The 26,706-nt window shown below is 38.6% G+C and overlaps 1 protein-coding gene across 1 annotated transcript in view; it reads left to right on the top strand.

Moving 5' to 3' along the window:
* PPP3CA (protein phosphatase 3 catalytic subunit alpha) overlaps positions 1-26,706 on the top strand; it is a gene marked incomplete at its 5' end in the record, with an annotated part of 114,245 nt that overhangs the window by 34,340 nt on the left and 53,199 nt on the right. The window contains one exon of the mRNA XM_010162636.1: positions 20,930-21,054. Within this exon, the coding sequence (XP_010160938.1) occupies positions 20,930-21,054 (125 nt within the window). The remainder of the gene's footprint in view (positions 1-20,929; positions 21,055-26,706) is intronic.

Below are 26,706 nucleotides of genomic sequence, written 5' to 3'. Positions count from 1 at the left end.
CATGTGGAGGCATTTAATTATCAGAACAGTTTGTTATTATTATTTCATTTGCTGTTAATGAAAATTGCAAGCAAAAAAAGGCCAAAACCCTTCTGGGAAACCAAAAGCTTTTTAGATGTGTTTTGTGGTTGATGTTTTGTGGTTGTTAACTCCAGGATTTGGTTTCAAAACCCTTTTAAGAGAGATGCTAATTGGATTCTTCTCCATCTTACAGAATGTGTGATAAGAGATTTTTCTGTGAGAGCAACGTGCACTGCAAAGGGCAACACACCATTCAGTAACACTGTCCAGATTTCCATATAGCTTTTGTTCCTGGGGTAGTACTTCGTAAGACAGGGAGGAACAATTCTTCTCCAGGCATTGCTCATGTGCTTGTTTGTTGCTTGTCAGTTTGCTGGCAGTCTACTTTGGACCACGTGCTTAAACTTGTGTTTGTTCTTTAAAAGCCAAACTATGGGTAGGAATGAAACAAAAACATCCCCCATCACCAAACACTCCAGCTAAGATGCCTACCTCAGCATGGCCCTACTCATCTGCTGAGTGAAAGCTCATACCTGGAAACCTTTTTTCTTCTTACCTGCAGTTGCAGTGATCTGCTGTAGAGAAACCAGAAGTCATTTGCTAAACAGATTAGCATGGATACTTGCATTAGCTTGATTGCAGAGCCTGGAGCATCATGTGGGCTAATTTACCTCGTTTTTCAAGTAGTTTCCTTATTCCTGTAGGTCAACTGCTGTTAATCTTTAATATGGCTTGGATGTCCAGCCATGGATTAGAGCATCTGAGGCACAATGGCCAGGCAAAGGAGATTGGAGGAGGAAGAGGTTACTTCCTATGAATTCTCCATTTCGTTGTACAGTCTGCTGGTCTGTCTTCAGTTTGTAAAAGCTTATCTTGGTTGGTACTTAATCGACATACTTAATCCTATGTGGATTACACCACTGATGTTGTTAAGGCCTTACTTTCTGAAAATAAATCTTACTTTATGGGTCTTTTATTTCCTTTATTTCAAATCTATAGATGTTGTTTCTTTTAGCATCTCAGGTCCTTCTGGGAGTTTTATTTGTCCCCAGTGTAACCATTACTGTTCCAATAAAATAATATTGCTGTTCTAAAGCTCGTTTATTATGCTATGCAGTAGATTTTATTTTGAGCTGTGGACTTCTGCTTTCTAAACAAAAGTTGACTTAAGTGACTATAGGCTTGGATTTGGTGGGTTGTTGTTTTTTTTCTCTTCATTTTGTTCTCTTTTGCTGTCACCCTGAACAAAGATAAACCCTTAAGATGAACAGGTGAGGTGAAGGATAAAGATCTAATGATACTTGTTGGAAATTAGTTGTAAAAACAGTTTGTACTCTGGATGTCTTCCTTAATTCTTGTTCGTGCCCAGGCAGCTTGAAAACAGGTTTTGTTTAGATTTAGTGATTTCTGGTTTAGGGTTATTTCTTTTCAACTGGGAATGCTGTAAATCTTTTTTAAATGACGTGTCGGACTATCAGATGTGTTCCCACGCCTGTAGTATTAACATCAGGCAGACCCTCTCTACACCTAATACAGTAGGAACTGTTTCCTTCAAAGGTGCAGAGAAACAGAATTATGTTTGAATGGAAAAATAAAATTAAGCCAAATTGTGAAGGAGAAAGAACTGGCATGAGTTTCTGAGGTGAGGGTTGAGCATATTGTATTGTAGGCTGTAAAACTGTTTAATTTAGTGGCTAATGTGACTGTGGCTACTCAGCGTAGCATGGTGCCTGTCTCTGCACTCTGTTGACACTACCCTTTACAGTCCTTAAAAATGAATTTGAAGTGCTGCCAGCAGATACTCCTTACTTTACTGTAGAATATCCACCTCACATTTGACAGCTGTTCAGCATTGTGAGTACTATGAATTGAGAAACTAACAGCACAAAATCTTTCTAAAGAAGTATTTTTATTTTTTTAAATGAAAAATAAAGGAGATGCAGATAGTTCCTGGGAAGGAACACCACCTTCTGTAAGCTGTCAGACATATTTCAGTGGTACCTGAACCCACTGTCCGTCCATTCTGGTCCTTGCTCAGACCAGCAGCATGAGGCAGGATGACCTGGCTCCGCACCAGTTGGTGCAGTGCCATTGTTAATGTGTCACCTGTGATGCTAACTTTGCAGAAGCAGGCTGCAGTGTAAGCCCAGTGGAAGTGGGGAGGATACCTTCATGATGATGATGAGGCCTTTATGCTGACTCTTGTACAGAACACTGGATTCATACCAAATCAGAGTCTGAGCTGATGCAGCTGCTCTTGATAGGTAAAGTACAAAAACTGAAGGACTTTGGCAGAGTTTGAAGACTTAGAGAGATGATTGAACTTTAATGATGTTTTGCAGCCTCATATGCATTTTTTTTGTGTTGTGAAGCTGCTATTTTCCACTTTGTGTTCCTGATGGTTTTCATAGAATCATAGAATGGTTTGGGTTGGAAGGGACCTTTAAAGGTCATCTATTCCAACCACCAATGGAAACAATTACATGCTTCTCTTTTGTTGTGTTTTCTGTTGAAATAAACTTCTCTTTAATATGAAGAAAGTGATGAGGGGGAATTTTGTTTTTTTTAAGCTGGGATACAAAATCTATATGTGACTCATGCTTACTGGTAGCATTAGACTGATGATTGGTTACAGAGGATGTATTTTCTGTTAAAAATGCATTGAACTAAGCATGAAACTTGATTCTAACTTTGAATATACACTGGTTTTGTTTACTTATTCCTTTCAGAATGGCAGATTTTTTCTGGCTTACATAATTTAAAAAATAAAGTACACTAGTAGATTATTAGATGTTGGCTCTTGTCTCCTGAATCCTCTTCAGGAATTAATGTTTTTCACATCTGCACTTCATCAATTCTTGGCCTGTCACTGAAGTATGAACCTGTTCTTGCCTTGAAACTGAGATTCAGTTCTGGATGTCCCGGATTTTGATGCAGCCCAAGTTTCAAGACAAGCAGGGGCCTTGAAAGCCACGTCCCCTTCCTTCCTTTCTGCCATAACATCTTTGTCCTGGTGCATTGTAAAATAGAGTGAAACGAAGCGGAAGGGAAATAGCAAGGTAAAAGTAGGAATTAAGATAGTTGTAAAGCACATATTTAGAACAAATTTAACAGTGTGCCTGTACTTCATTTCAGAAGTGTATTGATGATACTTTTTCATGTTCTTTTTTTTTTATTATTATTTTTTTTTTTAGTGTTGCTCTTTCTGCAATTTCTTGCAAAGTCTGCATCTGCCACACTGAAGCCCCCTCACTGTCTCCATTCCTGAGCAATCAGGTCAACAACAGACAACTAAACTGTGTGATTAAATCGACACATTTTCCCTTCATTTGTTTTTAGGCAGCCTTTTTCTTCCAGTAGTGATGATTACCTAAGTAGCAGAAGGAAAATCTTTTGCTTGTGTTGTTTTATGTGTATTTTGCTCAGGATACACATGGCCTTGGAAGAAAAATATAGTTGTTTGGGTTTGTTTTTTTTTAAATCCTGAATGCAGAAAACTACTGTTCTGTGTGCAGAATGATCTCTCTGTGACAGAATTTTGGAGGACAAATAAAGTGACCTCCCCCAGCCCATAAGGTGCTCCTCTTGCACCTTGTGCTTTCCTCTCTTCTCCCACCATTTCTCTGGTTGGAGGAATGTATCCTTCAGCAATTCCAAAATGTGAATTTTTTGGTTTCTAGAGCTTTACTGATTTAAAATGCATTTTAAAAACCAAGATGCACTCTCGTATGAAAGAGCTTTCTATTTTTTCACAAATGCTAACAAAGTTACTTCATGCTAGTTAACAACTTTAAAAGTGTGTCAGCCAATAATTAATATTAGAATACTGTACATAAGAATGATGAAAAACTAAAGTGAGGCTACAGGGAAGAGAAATGGCCTTTTAAGTTACCCAATAAACTCTTTTAGTGTTGCAATTTACAATGGAGAAATATTTCCTGATATGCCAGCAAACTAAAGTAGCAAAAGAGGCTGGTGCTGATTCTTCTACTAAATTTTTGATTCAATAGAAAAGCAGGAGTTTTGCAGCCTACTACTTGCTTGCATTGGCACTAATAGAATTTTAAATATTGCAGTCTGTTTCCTGCTTTAATAATGATTTACATCTTTGTAGTTAATGAGCCTACATCATTAGAGCATCTATATTCAAGGACCGCCTTGAAAACCACAGCAGTCCTGCAGTTCACTGAAAATTTACCTTAGATGAGGGTTCTTTACCCTTTTACTTAAAAAAGAACTTCCCAGAAATACTGTACTTTTAGGTGGCAAATAAACATCTCTGCTAGAGGCTGAACCTCAATCAGAAAAAATATTTTGGCTAGTGAGGTATGAAATAATCCCACAGATTATTTATATGAATGATTTACAGAAAGAAGGTAAAGTTAGTCCAGTTTTTAATGACTCTTATCTTTTGATTCTTCTTGAGAGGTGTGAGACTTTCTTGATGTTTCATAACATCATCTTATATGACTGCAATTAAAGAAAGGCAAGTAAGATAATCATATTTACTAACTTTGAGCACCAAACCAACCCAGAAAACAAGAAGTAAGTGTTTATTTGGATATTTTTTCTTTTTTGCAAATATTTCTGGGTTGGTTTTTTTTTTTTTTCTGAAGATAAACAATAGTCTGAAAATGAGATCTATACGAGTTGGTTTGTAAGTGGATAAAGATTTTATTGTGAAGGGACAGCTGAGTGCTAGTAAGTTTCTTGGGTATAAACTGCCCACCAATGTCTTTAAATGACAAAAAATGTGTTCTTTAGTCGAGATAATTTTATATAAGATAGCTATTTGTATTCAGTTATATACAACAAACCAGCCAATCTTGAGACAATGAGTACAGTGAATATTAAGAATTGTTGATCCAATGCAAATCATACCTGATCCTTATTGTTTACCCATACTACTGATGGCTCACTAAGAATGTGCAATTTAAACAGTTTTGTTTTAGCAGAGATACGAATACCTGTAGTTATTGTAACAATTTTTACAGGAAAAAAGTGAAAACAGCTTTCTTGACTTTTGCAAGACTTATGCCTGGTACAGAAGCCTTGCTGGACTGCAGAAGTCTGCTGTGGCTTTGTTGTTTTGATTGCCTTATTGCTGCTGTCTGTTTGTAAGGGTAGATCAATAAGAGAGCCTCAAAGAAAGTCCTGAGCCCTTCCCTGTTGAAGCTCAGGACTGGAAGCTGGTCCTTGCTGAGCTTGGGAGGGACAGCTCAGACTCTCCCTACACTAGAGGGAGATCTTCTAGGCCCTGCCCTGATCCTGGCATCCCTTGTAGCTGCGTACTTGGTTTGTCAGTCCTAGATGGAGCAGATGACAGTAATAGATGGCGAGTTCCTAATCTTCAGTCTTCTAAGAGAAATTGTCAGAACTGCTCCAGCATCTTAGATCTTTTTTTTTTATGTGGTCCAGTTTCAGTGAGTCTTTTAAATAAGACTTTAATGAAATCTGAACAGGTGTTTGAAATGAACCAGGAAGACTTTTTTCATGTCTTAAAATAGTCTTTTAGGCTTCAATAATTCTTAAACAAAGTGCTAACCTTTATGAAAGGTGACACTGTCTGTTCTTCTTGGCAACAGTTGCAGAGATTAATTTCATCTTTTGTAGTCTCTATAAGATGCTATTCCAAAGAATGTACAGTTATCCTCCCTATTAGTATTTTCATACCTAACTGGATTTTTATTATATAGCTTTTTACTTTCTTTGGTGGAAAAAGTCAAATATTTCTTAGGTCTATGTACATTCTTTTGAGTTAAGAGAATTCATATTTTTTTTATTGTATTTGAGAATTCTGTGTTGTCCGAGTCTGCATGAAAAGGAGAAAAATTAATTGAAAGCCTATTCTTTTTAACTTGTGTTTTTTCATAGCAGATTCGTCAGCTCTGCTTCCTGTGATGCATAGATATCCCTGCTTCTCTTGAACACCAAAAAGACAGACCCACAATTGCTTTCTTTTGTGGGTGATGATCTTCTGAAACCCGATTACCTTGTATGTTTTCCGAAGATAAGATCCTATCTACACTGACTCATATTTTTAGTTATGGTGATGTGTTTTCCTTTTTATAAGAAGCTTCTGTTGATTTGGCTTTTTTTTTTTTTCTTTTAGTCATATGCTTTTCAGCTTTCTAGCAGGCTATTTACAGTAGATAGACTGTTGTCAGTTGAAGGTGTTTAAGGGATTTTCTTTATGAACATCAGTAACATAAATATTTCATTTTGAAATACATATGCACAAAGAAAATCACATACAACTTTTAGAGTACATAAAGACTTTTGGGTGTAATAAATACAGGTTTATGATCCAAGTGGTATTTTTTTTTATTACCTGGACAGATAGATACAAGAGGCTAAAAAAAGAGACTGCCAAGCAGTTTCTATAGTTTCAGTTAAGCACAAGCAAGCTTTAACAAACATATGAATACATTAGAATTTTATTATTTTTATGTGCCTGGAAGGTTTCTGGCCTTGCAATCACTTCAAATCGCCATGTTATTGCAATCCAGAGGAAGCAGCAAGCAGCCCGAAAAGTCACTGAGGTGCAAATAGTGCATTTTTTTTCTTGGCACACATTTTTCACTTGCCAGTAACAAATCCATGAGAGAACTGTTTCCCTTGAATTGCCAGACTGCTGAGAGCTACATTTGACCGATCAGTTTTACTAACCAATACAAGGGAGAAGCAGCAGTAGCAATCTGTGCTTCATAAAGGAATCTATAATAAGGGCAAAAGAATTTGTTTCATAAAATGAAGGCAGCATGTTCTTGGGAAGAAGACCTCTTGCTTGCTTGCAAGCAAGGAATAGAATAGCTGGAAATATGCGTAAAAGAAATAATATAAATTACATCATGAAAATAGGTCTTCAGTGAAGAAGATAGCAGGTCAACTATTCTTCTCCTGTAAAGGAGCCAGTTACTTAAGCTACCTACACATTATCGAAAATAAAGGTAATTAAGTGTAAGCAAATGAGTGAATGAAATAGTAAATAAAGGAAAGCTGAGTGGACCCACTTTCTGTGGTGAAAGTCTATTGAACTCAAGTTGGAGTTACGACTTCTTACTGGGTACTGGGGTCTAAACCTTCTGGCTGACACCATGTGAATGATAGCAATATCAGCTCTCAGACAGTAACTACCAATTTTGACTCTCTCAAAAACCTCTCTTTTTTTTTTTTTTTATTAGCAACAAAGTAAAATTTAAGCATCTGGAAGTATCAATTGACTCATAAAGGCTTATAAACCTGGGCTAGATACAGTCAAAAACATCATTGCTCAAAAAAGAGAATGGAGTCTTGTGTGTTGACTATTTTCCTTGCCAATGACGCAATTTTATTGCAAGAAAATTTGCAAAAATGCTAGATTTAGTGTATTTGCCCTGAATTGTGTGAGAAAGTTGACTCTCTTCATTTGGCATTTGATTTGGGGGACTTTTGGGGTTGTTTGTTTTGGTTTGGGTTTTTTTTGTAGTACTATGTTTTGTTTTAATGAATGTTCAGCTTTCCATGATGATTCACTGTTCTAGTCAATAATTTCATTGTTCTAGTGAAGGATTATGGTTAGAGTGACTCTCATAGTTGCCTTGATAAGGGCATGTGGTTTTGACCACTTCCTTGGGTTTTTACTTTATTTTGACCAGATATTGCACAGCTTCGTTTAGCAGAAACATGTGCTGCAGAGGTCATCTTGTCACCAGACTGCATGGGATGGAACCTCACAGCCTGTATGAGGTGGTAGAAAGTGGCATTTCTCTCTGAAATTTCGTGTTAATGAGGAGTCACAAACACCCCACAGATTAATAATGTTCTATATGGAGAGTTTCAAGTAAAAGAAATACACTGTAGCTATAAGCATTTACAAGTGTTTCCTTCAGTCAGGAGTGACTTCACAGAATGCAGATTTAGGAAGCAACTTTTTTATCTACTTCATGGCAGTTTGGAAATCCCTGTAACAGATAATCTGTAACAACGGAAGACAAGGTTGTGTTAACTGAGTGGAGCAGAACCAAATTTGGCCTAATGACTGAAAGTCGTATGGCTGAGGTCAATGCCAGTAGCTCCCCAGTGAAGCTGTGTATCTTCAGAACTCTGAAGTTGAGGACTAAGTAATCAGGAAGAAAATGGACATTGTGTAGCAGGAAGTTGGCCCAAACACGTCCTAGTTTGACTATTGCAGCAGTCAGCGGAGCGGCAGCATGGAAAGCCAGGTGCTTATCTTTAAAGTCACATTGGATACAGAGCTTTATTTCATACTGGTACTGCAGTCTTTTGATACAGCCATGTATGCCTGCTGTACCATCAGCAATGCACACCTACAGCTGCAGTATTGTATTTTGGAAAAACCTGTATTTGAAGAGTTTTAGGCTTTTTTTTTTAATTATTTTTTTATTATTTTTTTTTGTCAAAAGCTTTGCATAGTTTTGCATTAAAGGATGGTAATTTTTTTCTTCTGGTGTGTGGTACCATTGCATCCTGCTGATGGGATTTGTTCCTTTTATGTTTAGGGTTGGAATTGGTCTCTCAGAAAAGATCTGATGTTTTAGGGAGTCAGTTGCTGGTCTCACCTCTTGCATTTTCTGTTAAAAGCCCATCCTTGTTAGTGTTGTTGCTTTAAGAGGAAATGCATTGCATTTTCAGCTACTTCCTTTATTAGGCATGCTGCATTTAAATGGATGTATGTTATACTTTAAAACGAAATTTCATAAGGTCATATAAACACTGTTCCATATTTAGATTATGTATATGTCCAGGATTTTGGTGGTTTTTGACATCAGATAATCTAGGAAGTGCTGTGGAAGAAATATTCATGTAGCTCCCATCAGAATTAATGAACTCTGTAGCTAGATCCTCTTCCTGAAAATCTTGTCCTTGCAGCATAAAAAGCTGACTCAGGTGTTTATTTGATATCTGTACATATAACTTTCTATTAAAATCCCAATTCTTTGAGGTTATTTTTCTCAAAATAGTGGGGGGTGTTTTCAGGCTGTGTATATTCTGGCTGCATGATTTACATTTGTGTGATCTTTTCAACTGAGGCTGATTCAAGCAGTGGAGGCCTTTATACTGCAAGTACAAATAGTAAGGTGGTGGAGATCCTTGAGTGGAGATACTGAATTCACATACACTTAATTCACATATCAAATGTAACCTAATCAAATGCCAATGAAATCCCATTTGGCTGATTGGTAAAACATAAAACATTTACTTCCCCTTGGAATGTTTGGACTGTAATTATTAAAAATGTATCTGATAACTCTATATTAGAAACCTGGAAGGATGTAATATTTGAGATTACTGACAGACTACAGACTAGAAGAATGCCACAAATGACAATTCAGTATAATAGATTTTTCCAGTTTTTTTCACCTGATATTGTCTTTGCAAGCTGTTTTTTTGATGGTGACCTTTTTTTCTTACCTCTGTTTCTGAATAGCAGTACTCTGTTACCTCCCAGGACAGCTTACTGCATGTGATGTTGTTGGTGGCTGTCTGCCAAAATAATATTTCTTCCCTGTCCCTCCCCTCCTCTGACTTTGTTTTTGTTTTTTTTTTTCTCTTCCACAGCCAGCCATTGGGAAAACAATTCTCATTATAGTGGGTGAAACTTGTTAGTTTGCTTGAGGAGGATGGTGCAGGAGCTAGCCCAAATCTGCCTGGGTGCCACCCCTAATGCTACCCAGAGTCCTAGATTGCATGCACTCCTTCTATGCCTAATAGCAAAGTTATGCAAAAAAACATAATTAAGGCTATCTGTTCATCAATGTGACTTCTTTGTGTTCATTTTCATAATTGTCATTAAATGATAACAGGTTTTTTTTCTGGACTAGATGATCTTTAAGGTCCCTTCCAACCCAAACCATTCTATGATTTTGATTCATGTTGATTTAGGATCAGCATATGAATTTAACCACCTACTCAAGATCATGTTTAGGTATATGTTTTCAGCAAGAGGAAATTAATGTGGTCAACTCCTCCTTGCACTACCTCCCCTAACTAATTGTCATATGAGCAGGACATAAATTTCTAGGAGAACTTTCTCTTAAGAGCACTTTCCTCAAAGGTTAATTATTTTTCACTGAGAATTAGATTTGTGTAAGACTGGTTATGGAATTTAGTTTCTATAATTTTTAAAAGTCATCTTACATGGCTTGAGCTAGAATTGGGGAACTTGTACATTGTTTGCTTTCCTTAACCCTGTACTAGCACATGAACACCTTTAGTACAGAAAGGTTAGATTAAAATAGTAGCTCAAGCCCTTTAAAGACCTGGGTGCAAAAGCTGAGGTTAAAGCTCAGTAAGTCTTCACTTCTTCTCACTCATAGCTATGAATGTAGACCATTAAGGCCAAATGCTGAACTTCACAGAATTTCTTTGAAGCTAATTGTGCTGGCTTCTTCCACTCGGGGTGCATGCGTGTATCCATGTTCATACTAACAGTTGCTTATTAAGAGCCTGGGAATTTGCAAAATAGTATTTTTATTTTCCCCTAACATCTCTTTCTGGGAAGTACAGGCAGAGCCCTATAGATCCAAAGGTAATAAACAAATGCATTTGTTTGTGTTGAGCAAATGTTTGTTTTCCACTGATAAGACAAATCGTTGTGCTGAAGGAAGGGGGATGCCTTTTGTCATGGAGTAATCCTTCTGATTCTTAATAAAATACCGAGTAGGGATGGGATGGAGCATAAAGCAGGTCTGCGATGATACAGAATGAGGAAACTGTGACAACAAATGTTATCCTCAGGTGAAAATGGAAAATATATATTACAAACCAACATGAACATCTGGTTTTTGTGGTTAGGTTTTTAGATGCTAGGCATTCGTATACTGAGGCTCCACATGCTAGTGCTGCTATGCATATAATTTTGTAAATTGTTCAGTGGTTGGAAGGTAATTGGATTGCAGTCTGTTAGGGTAATACTGCTCAAAAATTCTACAGTGAGAAGAGCAAACAAGGATACTATCCGTCAAGCCCTTGTAAATACCAAGGGCTTCTTTGGGCTTTATATAACTGTCGCTGTATTCATATAATACCAGTGTCTTTGTTTTAACTTTACTGGGGTTGGGATTTGTGCTGCTGAGAGAAATACTAACTGTAAAGAAACCTGCTCCTAAGAGTTGAATTAAATCATCAACAACAACAACAAAAATGTATCACATTAAATTGTGAAAGATTGGCTACAAACTACTTCTAGGGGCAAATTGCTGACTCTGGAAAAATGTTGCATAGCAAAAAAACTAATGGAGGTCTCTTCAACCAGATTAGTGAGAAAGATGTAACACTGTACAATTTTAATACCAAACCTGTATGTTATAGATTGATGATATTATACTCCAGTCTTTGCAAATAAAAGCTATTCCCAGAATAAAACACAGCATTGATTTTTATGCTTCTTTTTTCTACAGAGCTGGGCATATTTGAGTTCTCTTCAAAAGCTCTTTTGCAATTTTGCCTTGTTTCACCTTCCCTAAATTTCATTTGAAGCATCATGTGTAAAGCCAGGCTGTGCCTGCTTCTTGTGCAGGACCTTCCTTCCTCATTGAAAGAGCTTTTTTCTTCTGGTGCATTGAATCGGATGGAGCAATACGACGATGTATTGTTCCCTCTTTGGCTATCCCTGCCCTCCCACTGACTGAACTCGTGACCTTATAAATTATTAAACTTCCCCAGGCCTTTGTTTTTTTTATGTCTGTAAAACTGAGGATAAGAGAATTTCCTTATTGCTATAAATAAACTTGATCTAAGGATATGAGCTGGAAATCCTGACCCATACACCATTGTATCACTTTCTTCACAAGTAGCCTTTCTGATGGGGTTATTTGTGGAATAAGCATTGCTCTCTGATACTGAGGGTGCCTTAACAGGAGATAATGATGTCTCATTTGCTTTTCCATTTGCTTTGGAGGATGCTCAGGGCAGTGCTGACCTTGGAGATTGACAGGGGAAGAGTCCTTTGTTTCTTTGATGTGTATGGGAGTGGATGCTGTTTTAGTCCCAAAACGCTTTGTTTTTCTCCCTGTGACCTGATTCAGCATCTTGTGTTGTATGTGGCAAGAGCACCTTTCCCTGTTGAACTTTGAAAAATTCTGTAAGCTATTCACCAGATTGCCATCTCCTTTCTACTCCCAAATCTGCTATGCTGCTTTGACCTGGAACTGAAAGTTTTCATTTGGCACCTCACTGCTGTGATACCCACTTACTCTCCTGAAAAACTCAGCTAGAGTAGAGTGTGGAGGGAAGGGATTTTTCTCTGCCAGTGTAGGTTTTACAGGACTAGGTAGAGGGTGTTCCCTGAGACTCTGTTGCTTCTGGTATCTCTTATATACAAAGGCGCTCCTCTTCTGGCCAGGCTTATGTTCATGGTTTTTATTTTGTATTGAGACACTGCAAATGATTTTGTGATACAAAAAGTAATTTTGTGGAGCTACTTTTAAAATCTTTGTGATTAAGATATTTTTGTAGTCTTAACATCTTGAACGTCTTGCTGCCACATGGTTTACTGGTTTTTTGCTTCTTCCTTCACCAGAGAATATTAATGACTGTTGTCCTGAAGGTCTTTTCTGATGTGATGCTTCCCTTCCCCACTCTTTTTCACTCTACCTCTTCAAATTCAGTGTCATTAATTTGTTCTAGCCTTCAGGGGATGATGGGAGAAAACTAACTCCTATTGCAAGGAGCAAGCGTGGGTTGATCTGTACAGACACTAGCATTTCAAGTGTTGGCAGAGCAGAACACAGTATAGTGTCCTGGAGTGTTGCATAGAAAAAAGCTTCTCCCAAGATACTTCTGATACTTCTTCCCCCCTCTCCACCCACACCCCCAGTACAAAGAAAGAAATTGACAATCAGACATTGTCAAATGTGGTGTTGATGGTCCATTTGTGGTTTTCTTTGCCGTACCTGTACGGCTAATGGTTTCTGTCTTTATCTTTGGTGATGCAGGCCTCTATGAAAATACGTAATTGCAGATTTTTGTTAATACCAATTCACTCTGGTAGCAGAAACTCATCAAATTGTATGCAGTCATTGTAGAGAAAAAAAAAAAAATAGGTGAAAGCCTATTATAATCATGTTAGGTAACCAAATATGAATATGAATGAGATCATGATTCTTATGGAAATACAGAGCTGTGTTGTTCAATACACTTAGTATAACAAGCAGTCATATGAAAGCCCATTATGTTGAGTCTAGTAGATGTTTTCTTGGTCTAAGTTACCTAGTGAGCTGTCTAAACGATACTGGCTTCAATTTGAGTAAGTAATGAAGTTTGCAAGTTCTTCAGAGTTCTCACTTATAAACAGAACTGCATGACTGTAAAACAACATATGTAAGTTAACCACCGCGTTTGTGTCTTGAGTAGTGCTTTGGTGAGCAGCTACAAATAAAAACTTTTGGAGTTTCTTCTTTTATTTCGTACTTCTCCTTCCTCCTTTTTCCCCAAAAACTAAGAAGGAAAATTGCACAATCTTTAGTGATTTAAAAGAAGAAGAAAAAAAAAAAAACAAAAACCAAGCCAAAACAACAAAAAAACCCCCCCAAAACCCCCATAGAACCAAGCTGTGGCATTTTGAACATTTCATGCAGCTGTGGGAACATATAATGCTCCTCAGAAACACATACACTTGGAAATAAAGCTCATTCAAGCTCAGAGGTTGTGAAATCAAAGACACGTGACTCTCATATGTGACTTTGTTGTTAAATCTTGGGGATAATGAGAACCTTCTTAACAGTTAACAGTTGAGCCCTTCAGAAGCAATGCAGTAATTTTTGTTGAAGCACCTGAGAATTTTATGTATATAACTCTTGCAGGTGTTTTCCTTCATATTTATCAGTTGGCTAAGGAAGCCCAGTCTTTGACTCCTCAGCTACAGAAGTCCATCTAGTTGTTTTTGCTTTGCCTTTCTGTGTCCGCTGTTGCTTGTGAGCACTGCTTCCTCATTTGGCTTCTTCATTCAGCCTTTGGTAGCTTTTCATTGCTCCAGACTACTTCCTTGGAGAAATCATAGAATCGCCTGGTTGGAAAAGAACCTCTGAGATAGAGTCCAACCATACCTACTACTACTAAACCATATCTCCGAACACCCCATCTAGCCATCTTTTAAACACCTCCAGGGATGGTGACTCAACCACCTCCCTAGGTAGCCCACTCCATTGCCTGATAACCCTTTCAATGAAGAAGTATTTCGACATCCAATCTGTACCTCCCTTGGCACAACTTAAGGCCGTTGCCTCTCGTTCTGTCACTAGTTACCTGGGAGAAAAGACACATACCTGCCTTGCTACAACCTCCTTTCAGGTAGTTGTAGACAGGGATAAGGTCTCCCCTCAGCCTCCTCTTCTCTACACTAAACAACCCCTGTTCCCTTAGCTGCTCCTCATAAGGCTTGTTCTCCAGACCCTTCACCAGCTTTGCCCTTCTCTGGGTACGCTCCAGTGCCTCAATGTCCTTCTTGTAGTGAGGCACCCAAAACTGGACACAGTATTCAAGGTGCGGCCTCACCAAAGCTGAGTACAGGGGAAGGATGACTTCCCTGGTCCTGCTGGCCACACTGGTTCTGATACAAGCCAGGATGCCATTGGTCTTATTCTGTAGACCTGGACAAATGAGAATCCACAAGTCGGCTTGGACACATGCAGGTTTACGCGGTGTGCTTGTCTCTTTGTCAGTAAGGCTTTGTAAGTAGCAGGTGTCTTTGGAAAACGGTGAACTCCTAAAAGCATGTGCTAACTAGTGGATTGATAAGCAACTAAACACTTCCTGAACATTGTACAAAGCAAACTCCTTTGCAATTTGCAGTCTGCATTCTGCAGCATAACTCAATAGGGTGTTTTTCTCCCTTAGGTTTCGCAGTGTTGCATGCTGGTTTGCTGAGGCACAATATATTGGTGCACAGTGGAAAGACATCCCTAGATCAGTGAATGTAAAGAACAAGTTGTCAAGCAATGGATAATACTCCCTACACAGTGTTAGTTTCTCTTTAAAAGGTGGCTTTGCTTCATTATTGTTCATTTTCATACACTCATGAGTTTGCAGATGTTGCTTCTAAAGCTGATGGAGTGTTGCATATCTGCTCCTAATCTCTGATGTTATTTGAAGATGGGAATATAATCTTGTGATACATGAAAAATAAATTCACTTGAAACAACAATGGTATTTCACTATCAGACTATAGTGTAACACCAATTAAGTATATACATGATAAATGAGAAAATAAATGCAGCATATCCAAACTGTTGCAGACAAAAAATTTTTGAATTGACAGTGTTTAATGTACTATGAATATAAATTTGGTTCTTAATATCCATCTGAAGTGGGAAACCACACAGAATAGCCTCTGGACTGAGTTTGTACGTAGTGAAGAGCATTTAGTTATCTGAAAGAAGATATCTGAAGGAAGATATCTGAAGTGCATTTGCAGACTTTTTATTTGTGCAAATAATCATTGTAATCTAAACCATTGCTCTACCACTTTGACTTCTATAAATAAGCTGACAATACCACTGGTAAACTTTGGGCTTCCTTCACTGCTCATACAACTTGAATTTAATGGTTCCTGTTCAATGTTACTTGTTCCTTTGACATAAATCAGAGGAAGATCCTCACAGCGAAGCCATCAGAAACATAATTTACAGAGTCACAGAATTGTAGGGGTTGGAAGGGGCCTCAGGAGATCATCTAGTCCAACCCTCCTACCAAAGCAGGTTCCCTACAGCAGGTTGCACAGGACTGCATCCTAGCGGGTTTTGAACATTTCCAGAGAAGGAGACTCCTCAACCTCTCTGGGCAGCCTGTTCCCGTGCTCTGTCACCCTCACAGTAAAGAAGTTTTTCCTTCAGTTTGTGTTGAACTTCCAGTGTTCCAGTTTTTGCCCGTTGCCCCTTGTCCTGTCACTGGGCACCACCAAAAAGAACCCAGCCCCATTCAGTTTGTATTGTGATGACAGTTTCTAAAAACAAATTTTAAAAACTTCTCACTTCTCTCCCCTATGTCCAATTTCTATTTTTATAATAAAATGGTATTTTATAGACAGCTACATTGGGAAAGTTTTGGTGGTATAGTATAAGATGGTGTAGTGGATCAAAGGACCCATCATAACAAGTAGGAAAAGCTGCTCAGAAACTTGATTTCTCAGTAATTGTCATGGGCAGTCCTGTGAACTTGAATCTTTTGGAGGGGCCTCTGTGTTCCCTGAAAATGTCCACAATAGAGAAATTTCGAAGGACTCCACAAACAACCGGTGTTTCTTAAACTTTCTGTTTGCACCAATGAATTCAGTAGGAGATCAGTTTAAAGCAGCTTAAAAAATTTATTTACATAGCATGTCATGCAGTTCTGGAGCTTCCTGCCCAGAGAAGTTAGGTAAGTGGACGCTATTGACAGGCTTAGATAGACCAATTCATAAGCAGTCAATTTGGTGCCCAAACTGATCCCTGGAAATGTTAAATCGTGGAAACACTGTTTTGTTGTTGCCAAGTTGGCAATTTAAGGATACAAAGTAAGTTCAAAAGCACTGGATAATTTAAACAGTCTTTTTAAAGGGGCGGGGTGGGGAAAGTCAGATTATTTAGTTAACGCAAATTGATGAGTGTAAAAAGGCCATGGCTTGATGGCACTTTTTGGAAATCGGTGATATAGGAAAATAAGTGGATTTCTAATAGAAGTCATACCACCTTATATTCTTCCTTTTGATAAATTTGTTTTCTACAGACACATCTGCTTTTAATCCCACACACATACAAACTGTTTTTTATGTTCCCTGTGTTCATTCATACTTTAAATCTATAAGTACATTGATCCTGGAGAACTTAATTAAGAATTGAATTTCCTGCTTCACTATGCTGTTTTTTATTTTGTTGCTATGTGATGGAAAATGTTTATATCTCATTGAAGGCATTGTTCAATAGGAAGTGTTCCTGTACCAAAGGAGAGCCTGTGCGTGTATAAAAGATTAGATTTTTGACAAAATTAAATCATAGAATGGCTTGGGTTGCAATGGACCTTAAAGATCATCTCGTTCCAACCCCCCTGCTGTGGACAGGGTTGTCAGACAGTGGATCAGGCTGCCCAGGGCCCCATCCAACCTGGCCTTGAATGCCTCCAGGGATGGGGCTTCCGCAATTTCTCTGGGCAACCTGTTCCAGTGCCTCACCACCCTACGGGTGAAAAATTTCCTCCTAGTGCCTAACCTAAATCTCTCTTCCCTATTTCCCTTTGCACTATCGCTATCTGCCCATGTAAAAACTCCTCCTGTTTATAAGCTCCCTTCAAGTACTGGAAGGCTGCAATGAGGTGTCCCCAGAGCCTTCTCTTGTCCAAGTTAAGCCCAGCTCCCTCAACTTTTCTTCACAAGAGAGGCGCTCCAGCCCTCTGATCATCTTTGTGGCTCTCCTCTGGACCTGCTCCAACAGCTCTACATTGTTCTTGCATCGGGGGCTCCAGGCCTGGACACAATACTCCAGATGGGGACAGTAGAGGGGGACAATCACCTCCCTCGATCTGCTGGCCACCCCTTTTTTGATGCAGCCCAGGATACAGTTGGCTTTCCGGACTGCAGTCTCATGTCAAGCTTCTCTTAAAGGAAATGGCAGATCCAGTGGTAATGCTTGTGCAAGAGTAAATGTGAGTGTATAATCATTCGTGTGCTGTCAAAACTTCTGTCTATAACGTGAAGAGGGAAGGTAGTGAATTTGTAGAGCTTTGTAGAAACAGTAAAGAGTGGATGTGGAACCCTCTTGTGGGCTCTTGTTGGGACAGTGTTGCATGGCTCTTTGTTAATGATGGGAACTGCAAGACGAGGTGTGAAGGGTGTGGCAGTTATTGACTGATTGGGGTTTCTGCCTTTATGAATGGAAATATGATGCTGGATCTCTTCTGCCCCAGCCTAATGAAAGATAAAGCTTTGATCCGACTGCCTGGGAAATCTTCCAGTTTTGAGATTCATACGAGTTGGAAAACCGAAGGTGGCAGAACTATAGAGAAGCAGTTGTTTTCAAACTACAAATGGAGTGTACTATTGCATAAATACAAAATTGCCCTTTAATTTATTTGCAAACAAGACTGTGCATCAGAATGGAAGTACGCAGGCTTTACATTGTAAGGATGGTTCAGGTCTATACGCTCCAACCTGGAAAGTGTACGATCCTTAAGCTATGCTGTGCTATTCCAGGCAAAGTACTAATTGGATTAACTATATGTAACATTGTAGTCTTTCAGTAGGAATTCTGGGATCTGACTATACTAAATTAAATCTGAGTGTTAATTTTTATTGTCTTCTCTTCTTCCCACTGCTTTTACCTGCTGATTTTAAGCTGCTTTTTTGGAACTACTTTAATTACTTGGCACGGTTGGGTCTGAGGGCTTTTTAGCTTTCCATCTTTTATTTTTTTTTTTCTGAATATGTTTCTGCATCTGTTAACAAGTATAAAAAGAGTAGGCTGCTATGTGCAAAGTGCCTGGAATATCCATTGAATATTGATTCCCAAGTCCAGTTCAGAATTTTCCAAGTTGTGGGATTGCAGGGCTCTACACTTTTTATTTCTGTTCTCTTCACTGGTTTGCCATTTGCCCTTTGCTTTCTGACTTGTGACAAATTCATGGACATACAGTTAGGTGGAGAGAGCTCTCTAACCTTCTTGGTTTCTCTGTAATAACCTCAATGTATTTAGCTGTTCATACAAGTCTGCATAACAAAAAAAAAAACCAAAACTTATTTCTTTGTGCTTTAATGGAAAACCAAAAGTTAAATCCATTTAAAAATCTTTCAGTCTTGTTCAACTTCAGGTTTTTGCAGTTGGAGCAAATGGGGGCGGGCGATAATTGGTAGAGCTGTACAGTTATATAACTAAAAGCTTTTCTGCTGGAAGTTAGGAGAGCAGATTGCTTGGCCATCAATATGCGACACGTGTTCTTAATCTTCCCACAGTGTCCATGCAGAGGAGTACATTCAAGCCATGTGTATTGGTTTGGTAATTAACATGTTCAAATAAAATTGCTATCAAAAAATGTACTTTGGGGTGCCAATTTTTTTTTAGAGAAAGAGAGGTGGTGTTATACCACTTGAGGGTTTAAATAGTATTTATTTTGCATAATTAATGGAAAATATTATTCTTAGATACAAATTTTAACTGTTGATGGCTTTCAACATGAAGGTTGTCATCCAAAACTGTTGGGGGGTGGAGAATAAACTAGGAAAAAGATATTAAGTGTAACACAGTGGTGATAAGAGTAGTATATGCTATTTTATGCGGAAAATATCGTGCCACTGTCACAGAAGAATGCTCAGCTAGCCAGCACTTGTGAATTGTGTCAGCAGTTTCACATAAATATTTGTGAAAGCAATGACTGAGACATCAGTGTTTTTTTTCTGTACCTGAGGGTGGGGGGCGGTGTTCGGTTGGTTTTGGTTTGGGTGGATGGGAGGGTAGTTTCCAGTTTTTGGGTGGAATGATAATATTGATCTTATTGTTAGTATATACATTCAGAGAAAAGTGATATAAGTGAAAAATATAGTGTGATACTGGACTGAGATGAAAGACAACAATGTATGAACACTGTGTGCACGACGAGTTTGTTGGATTTTGTGTTACAGCTGTTCTATATAGTCTTCTTGTATCTGTGTGGAGACATGGCTTCAGCTTCTTCATGGTTTGCTATAAATGTGAGGTTTGTTTATCTGTGGTGGAACAAGACCATTACATCAGTGAGAGCATCGGAAGTCTACTGAATTTAGTGTTAGCAGTTAATAAGAAGCTGTGCTGCTGTTACAAGATAAGGTCTATCTTGGACCCTTGGTTTGTTCCATTTCTTCGTAATCGCCCTTCCAGTTTGAAAATCAGATTTTTGTTGTTGTTGTTTTGGGGGTTTTTTGAGTCCTCGAAGGGAGAAGCAGTCTAAACTGACCTCAGCAACAGTCAAGGTTGTTAATGTTTTCTTTGTTAAGGATCATTGCCAGAAAAGGCCTGGGCCTGGCCCTAAACAGGGAGGGTGGGAACAATTCTCCTCCTCCCTTGGGTAGATGAAACAAATCAAGGCAAAACAAAGCAGGTTTGGGCACAACACTTGTTAGTTAAGCTTCCATGGGAGCCTCCAAAAGCATTGCCTGCCTTCCTGCAGATGCTTAAAATCACCCACCATAGAGTCTGCAATTTTACAAGGTAGCTGAGTCACTCTCTTAACTCTTAAGGCACAGAAAGGGGCAGCCCCAGCTGTACATCATTTGTGCTCTGCCGTGTTTATTGGGTCTGCCCTTTCTAGGGAAGCTGCTTGTTAGATTGACTTAATTGCAGAGAAGTGAAGCAAATCATAATTATATGAGGTTAAATAAAGTGGTAGAGGTTAAAGCATGAAAAATCAGTGTCCTCTTTTGTAAGACAACATGCTTTGGGAAAGCAAACAGGCCATTTTTCTGTACAAAAATCAGGAGTTAGAAATTTGTTGGTTTAACCAGTGGCATACATGAGACAGGCACACTTTGCATTTTGTGGAAAGCCTATTGGCATTCTTCTGGGTTTAAGACTAGGAGAAATAGAGGAGTGATGTCGAAAGAAAGAGTAACCTTGCTTGAACACGTTCTGTTTTTCAGGATGACTTTGGTTTGTCTTACTACTGTTGCCAGTATTGTGTATTCTGCTGGGCAGGAGGAGGAATGAACGGATACCTATGGAAATAATTATAGATCAAATTTGCCTGATGGTTCTCCTTTGATTAGTTGTCAGCCTCTTGCATACACATATATGTATGCACATCATAGAAAAACAACTTCTGCTGAGCAGCTGCCAGCTCTCAGTCATTTAACTAGAGGGTGATGCACAAAATAGAAAATACATTTCTTATAAGACAGTGACTTCAGAATGCCTATGTCTGAGATGATCTTTGCATGGTGAATCTTAATATTGCTCTCTTTCTCTTCTAGTTTGTGGAGATATCCATGGTCAGTTCTTTGACTTGATGAAACTGTTTGAAGTGGGAGGTTCTCCTGCCAACACACGGTATCTCTTCCTGGGGGACTACGTGGACAGAGGGTACTTCAGCATTGAAGTAAGTTTCTTATTTCTGTTTTTGACTGTGGAACTGTTTGCAGCCTACTGTCTTATTTAGCATCGTAATTTAATCAGTTCAGGAATATTGAAGCTCTTCACAGATACCACTTGTGAGCAAAAGAATTCCACGTTAATGTCACTGTTAGTATTTCATAAAGGCTGCTTGGTGTCCAGCCAAACTCCGCTATATCTGTGCTGGAAAACTGACAGAGAACGGACCTTGGTGCTAACTAGTGGCCATCCAAATATAGCATAGAAGGCAGTCTGCTCTGCAACTCCTGCAAGCTAACTAGGATGAATAGATGTGAGCTATTAGAAAAGACATGTAACAGAAAAACTAAATCAACAACTAACAGTTTAGTTTGACTTTTAGGTTTATTCGATCTGGGTCTCCTGGCAATATTATGAAAATGGAAAGACTAGATAGGGAGTAAATGGGACAAAAAGCCAGCAGATATCATGTGTCGAAGGAGTTCTGTTTAGATATGGCATGCAGGAGTGTGTGATCTCTGGCTTTTGAAGCAGCACTTGAATCCACAGAGTAGTGATGCATAGGTGCCATGTTGAAGGTGCTAAGACCTGGTGCAGGTTCCAATATCTATCAGATTGTAGAATGTGGTGATCAAATGACATCATCTTTAGCTGGTTTGTGAAAGGAACAGTGTCCTGTCCAACCTGCCCACCTTCAATTAGAAGCAAGTCAAAATACCAAGCATAAATCCTTTGTTCCAGTGCTCATAAAAAAAAATGGATTTTTTTCTTCTGTTCTGTGTTACTGCTTGGTTTTGCAAACTGACAGATGAGGTACACAATTATCAAATAAAACTTAGTCTGGATTTGTTCGTCCAGGTTATAGTTGATCTAGTCATTGAATGGTCAGTCAGAAACCCTTGCAGCAGCTTTTGAACTCCAGCTTGATTCCTTTCTCTGAAAAGTTCCAACTTTAACTTCCTCTAAGTCAGGGGAGAATACCCATTATCTATTAGAAGCAATATAGGTCCTGAGATACATGGCTCTGTGTCTGTGACTAGATGAGGTGGCAGCATGTGAGAGCACATACACTGCTGTTTCATTCTACATATTGCATCTTAGTGCACTGTTGCCATCTTGATATAAAAATATGTAATCCCAAGTAGCTGAGTTATTTATAATATGTTTGTAAAACAGATCAGAGAATTATCTTGTCAGTGTTGTATTTATAGTATGAAGAGAAGTTTCTTAAAAATAAGATTCATTAAAACTACTTTTGCTTTATTAGTTCACTTTAAAACTTAATTTAAAACATTAAAAAAATCTTTTGGCATATTTTACAAATAGAAATATGCTGTTCCGAGTGCTCTAAAAACTTAGGAATTGCAAGATTCTTTTGCCCACCTGCCAAAAATCAGCATAGTCAGGATTTAGTCTCGTACTGAAATCAGCACTTTGATCATTACTTTTTTTTTAGCTACATGTGCCTGCTTCCTCCCTTCTTTGATCCATGGTGAGTGGTGAGCTAAATCATTGTTGTGGATTACCATGCTGGATGGCTTGGAGAAGGTTGGGAGTGTGAGAAGCGGCTTCAACGGCTTAAACCGTTGTGCAGCTCAGTCTTGAACTACCATTTATCAGTTGTAATAACCACCTAGTTCATATCTCCTTTAGACTTTGACTGAGCCAAATTGTATCTGGAAGAGGAGAGTTTTGTCTTCATTTCCATATATGATTTTAGTATAAGAAATAGAACCAAGTGGATTTGCTTCAGCTTTCAAGTGCTTCTGTGACAGTTTGCCAAAATCTACTCCAGAGCTATTACTAATTAAAGACAATAGCAAGCCATATAACACAAAGCAAAATTGCTTATGGGAGGGGAATAAGCCCCTTAAAATTCCTCATTTAACAACTTGTACATATATATTTAGCAAATTATATTCTGAATTCAGGTTTTCCATTCTGGAACATTGCTTTTTCACTGGAAGCAGTTCTGGCTTCTGCCAGTGACAAGGAAATATCTGAACTGTCACTTATATTATTCCTTTTTTATGTAGGGTTCTTAAATTACTACTTTTTTGGTCACGTAACTGATTCTCCCCACCTGTCACCTTGATTAAAGAATGCCTTTGAAAGGAAAGGCAGGTTTCTGTTTTGTAAATGTATTTGGATGTAGAGCTATGCATTCAGGCATGAACTCAGCACATTAAGTAAAGGAAAGGATAATAGTGAAGAATGCAACTTGGCGTGTTGTGGCGGGGGTGCTATTGGTGGAGAAGGGGACCTGAGCTTGTCTCGCAGGCACCAGCTCTTGCCATTATTTTGTACTGGACAAGTCATGGTGGTAAACAGTCCTAGCCTGATCTCAGTACATTTTTCTACCACATCAGTCCACAGTGATCTTTATTCCACTGATCTGTCGGCTGCCCTTTCTGCTATGTAGACACAAGACTATTGCAGTTCTAGGGTTTTTCCAAAATAATTAAGTAGCTGGTCCAAGGTACTAATCACAAGTAATAGAAGCTTTTAAAAAAAATCCCTTCAATTACTGTGTGATATCTAGCGTAAAAGTGACACCATTGAGCCTAGACCTAGCTGAGTTCTGGTAGTGGGCGAGATAATCCTTGTCTGTGGGCTGCAAAGTGTTTGGGATTCTTCTGGATGAAAGGTACTATATAATGTAAGCTATTATCATTAAGACCAGAGCAAGAAATTGCATAAGGTAGGTGGAAGGCATTTGATAATGCAGAGGGGGAAAAAAAAGTATCTGTATAAGGCACTCAGAAGAAATGGCAGTACTTGCCCCGCAGAGCTCACCACTCCTTCGAGTGTGTGCTCCATTTTCACCAGAGTCAGCTCCACTGTTTGAAAGGGAGATATTTTGTATCTTTAAAATTAGTTCTAAGCAGGGTGTCACAGGATGAGAGACTAATAAAGGAATTACAACAGGTAAAGCAAAAAATTTCAAAATTGTAGATAGGATGAGACAAGGTTTCTCAACGCAGATCAAGTCTTTACCCTGTAGCTGCACTCTTTTCCATTTAACCTTTCGGCAGAGCATAAGTGAGCATTTCTTCATTTAGAATAATAAATTTCTGCAAGTTGCAGTATCTGATATGGCTCACTTGTTTCCTTGGCTCTGTAACTGATAATGTTTCCCTGTTGTGCTCATGCACTGTTCCAGGGGTTTGACTCCAGAGCAAAAACCCCTCAGTTCTTGCTTTCAAACAAGTTTTATAGTCACGGAGAAAAGAAACCCAAATGATCAAAACAGAGGGCTATTTTTAAATCCAAAGAATAGTTCGAACAGGAATTTTGCAGGAATGGGTTCTAATGACTAATCTCTACCTGAGTCCCAGAACTCTCTTTTGAAAGGCAGTCATAAATGCCATGCCACGTAGGGGGGAGTATAGATATAGATTGTTTTTCATCACAGTCTTTTAAAAATTACAGTCAGAGTAAATATCAACTATAATGCATTGATAATATTAAGTAAATGAACTGTTGGAATTATTTTTCTGCTCAATCCCACATAAAAACATGCAGGCTTGAATGTCAATTGTATATCATAAGGTACATACTGGAGATTTTTGACAAAGCAGATAGTTAAGATATGAAGGATTAAACCAATGTTCAAAATGAACAAAATTGGAGTTGTGTTTAAAGTTTCAAAACATTCATGCATTTCATTTCCCAAATGTGAAGACCAAAATTTCAGAAAGAGAAACTGATTTGGTATTTCTAGCAAGAATGAAGTAAGGTGTTTGAAGTGAATCTGGAATTTGACCATTGGACCTTGCATCAATTAAAAAAGCACCTGGTGCTTGAACTCAGTGAACTGTTAGAAATTATTAACTGGTCTCTCCCAAGAAAAGAATTACATATAAATAAATTTGTGTTAGTAAATTGTGGGTGAAGTGAATGTCAGTGAAGCTGTATTTGTCATCTCTCAAGTCTCAATGCACTTTATAGGACTTTGTTGGAAGAAGAAATACCTTTCAGTTTCCTCCATTGCTCTAGTGTGTTAATGTTTCCCAATAAAAAGCCTGATTTAAAATAGTTTTGGCTGGTCAGGAATAGTTTACTGGTGAAGTCAATTGTTTTTACTACTTCTCTCAGAGCAAAGAAACTCCCAGTGCCATAATTATCCTAAATTTCTTTGCTCTTTTCTTCTATATAACAGTAGCAAATATGTTTCTCTATAGCAAGAATTCACATCTTGCAAGATCTCGTTTTTGCTGAGCAGTGTTCCTCAGAGCCATGAATATTTAGTAATTCAGCAAATTCAGATTATTTTTGTATATATTGGATTCCCAGACTGGAACATCTGTTTGTGTCAGGACCGACCTCACAGCTTGCCTGGTCCTGTGCCAACTCTTCCCAGTAGAAGAAGAGTGAGTCCTCAATATGCCAAGAATCCCTTTTGGCTGCAGGGGGAGAACATGGGATGGTGCCCTGGAGGTCACTCACACCATTTCCCTCCATACTGCTTCCATCTCTGTCAGACCAGTCTCCACAGAAAACAGCTTGGGGCTAAGACACAAAGTCCAATTAGGAGCCAGCACTTGGATACCTGTTTAGAAAGTACTAGCTGTAAGAATTAGAGGAAAATTTCAGAAAAAGAATTTTCTAGTCACTTCTTGGTTTAAAAAAAGTCCTTCGTTTTTGGACCAGTTGAGGTCCTCTATGGAGTAATGTGATATGAACACTAGAAAAGAGTATAAAGCAAGTAACAATGTTTTGTAGGTGATGACTTTTAATAAAATCATCTGGGAGACTAGCTAGAAGAGAGTATTGCAATAATTGAAGTCTAGAGATGCTAAAGTGACATGTGAGTGACAAAACAAAATCCCAAAGTGGTTTGTGAATATTCAACAGATGTTTAAAAAAAACCCCACAAGTTGAGTGATCAGAATTAGATTCTTGAACAGCATTTTAGAAATGTCCGAGACCCTGACCATGAGGAATGGCTTCACTGCTACTCCTAGAGAAGTTTATCGCCATAGAGCAGCCTTTTTAATTTTTAAATGTGCAGTCTGTACATACATGAGTACTTGTTTTAGAAACATGAAAACCAGGTAAAATAAGAGCACATTGGCAAAAAAGTTATAGCAAAGACTGTAAGTTGTCACTGAAGGTCTGGTTGATGCAAGTAGCACTACCTTGTTGTCCCTGTTCTGCAGCAGAGCCTTAAGAGAAGAGATCATCCTTTATGCCCTGAAAGTTAGGAAAAAAATAATTAAATCCTGGTTGCAGCAAATTTAATTTCACACTTAATTTCATCTGCTGGGCAAGTGCCCAGTGGCATCAGTGATTTGGAGAGAGAGTTCATCTTCTGCTACCCATACAAAGCCACAGAGCTAGCAGAGCGGGCCACCTCTTTGTCTTGACATGAGCACCTAGAAGTGAGTGTGCAGTGTTACAGGTGTTGCTGTGGTCGCAGTGGTCCAGGGGTGATGGTAATAATTCTTCAGTGTTCCTTGTATTGAGCACGTAACTTTAGATGTGTGCAAGAGGTCTGGGGCTTTTGGTTTTCCTTTTCAGAAGGAACTGAGATGTCAAATTGTGCAAAGGCTCAAATTTAATGTGCAACAGTGGAGTTAAATCCTGAGCCTGTTTTGAAAATATGTGCCTTTGCCTTACACAGCACTTAACCATGCAGACCTTTTTTTTTCCTAAT

The sequence above is a fragment of the Antrostomus carolinensis genome, unplaced genomic scaffold (assembly GCF_000700745.2).
Source record: "Antrostomus carolinensis isolate BGI_N321 unplaced genomic scaffold, ASM70074v2 scaffold9062, whole genome shotgun sequence".
Taxonomy (NCBI): domain Eukaryota; kingdom Metazoa; phylum Chordata; class Aves; order Caprimulgiformes; family Caprimulgidae; genus Antrostomus; species Antrostomus carolinensis.
The sequence above is the reverse complement of the archived record's forward strand: the minus strand, read 5'-3'. Positions and strand labels throughout refer to the sequence as shown.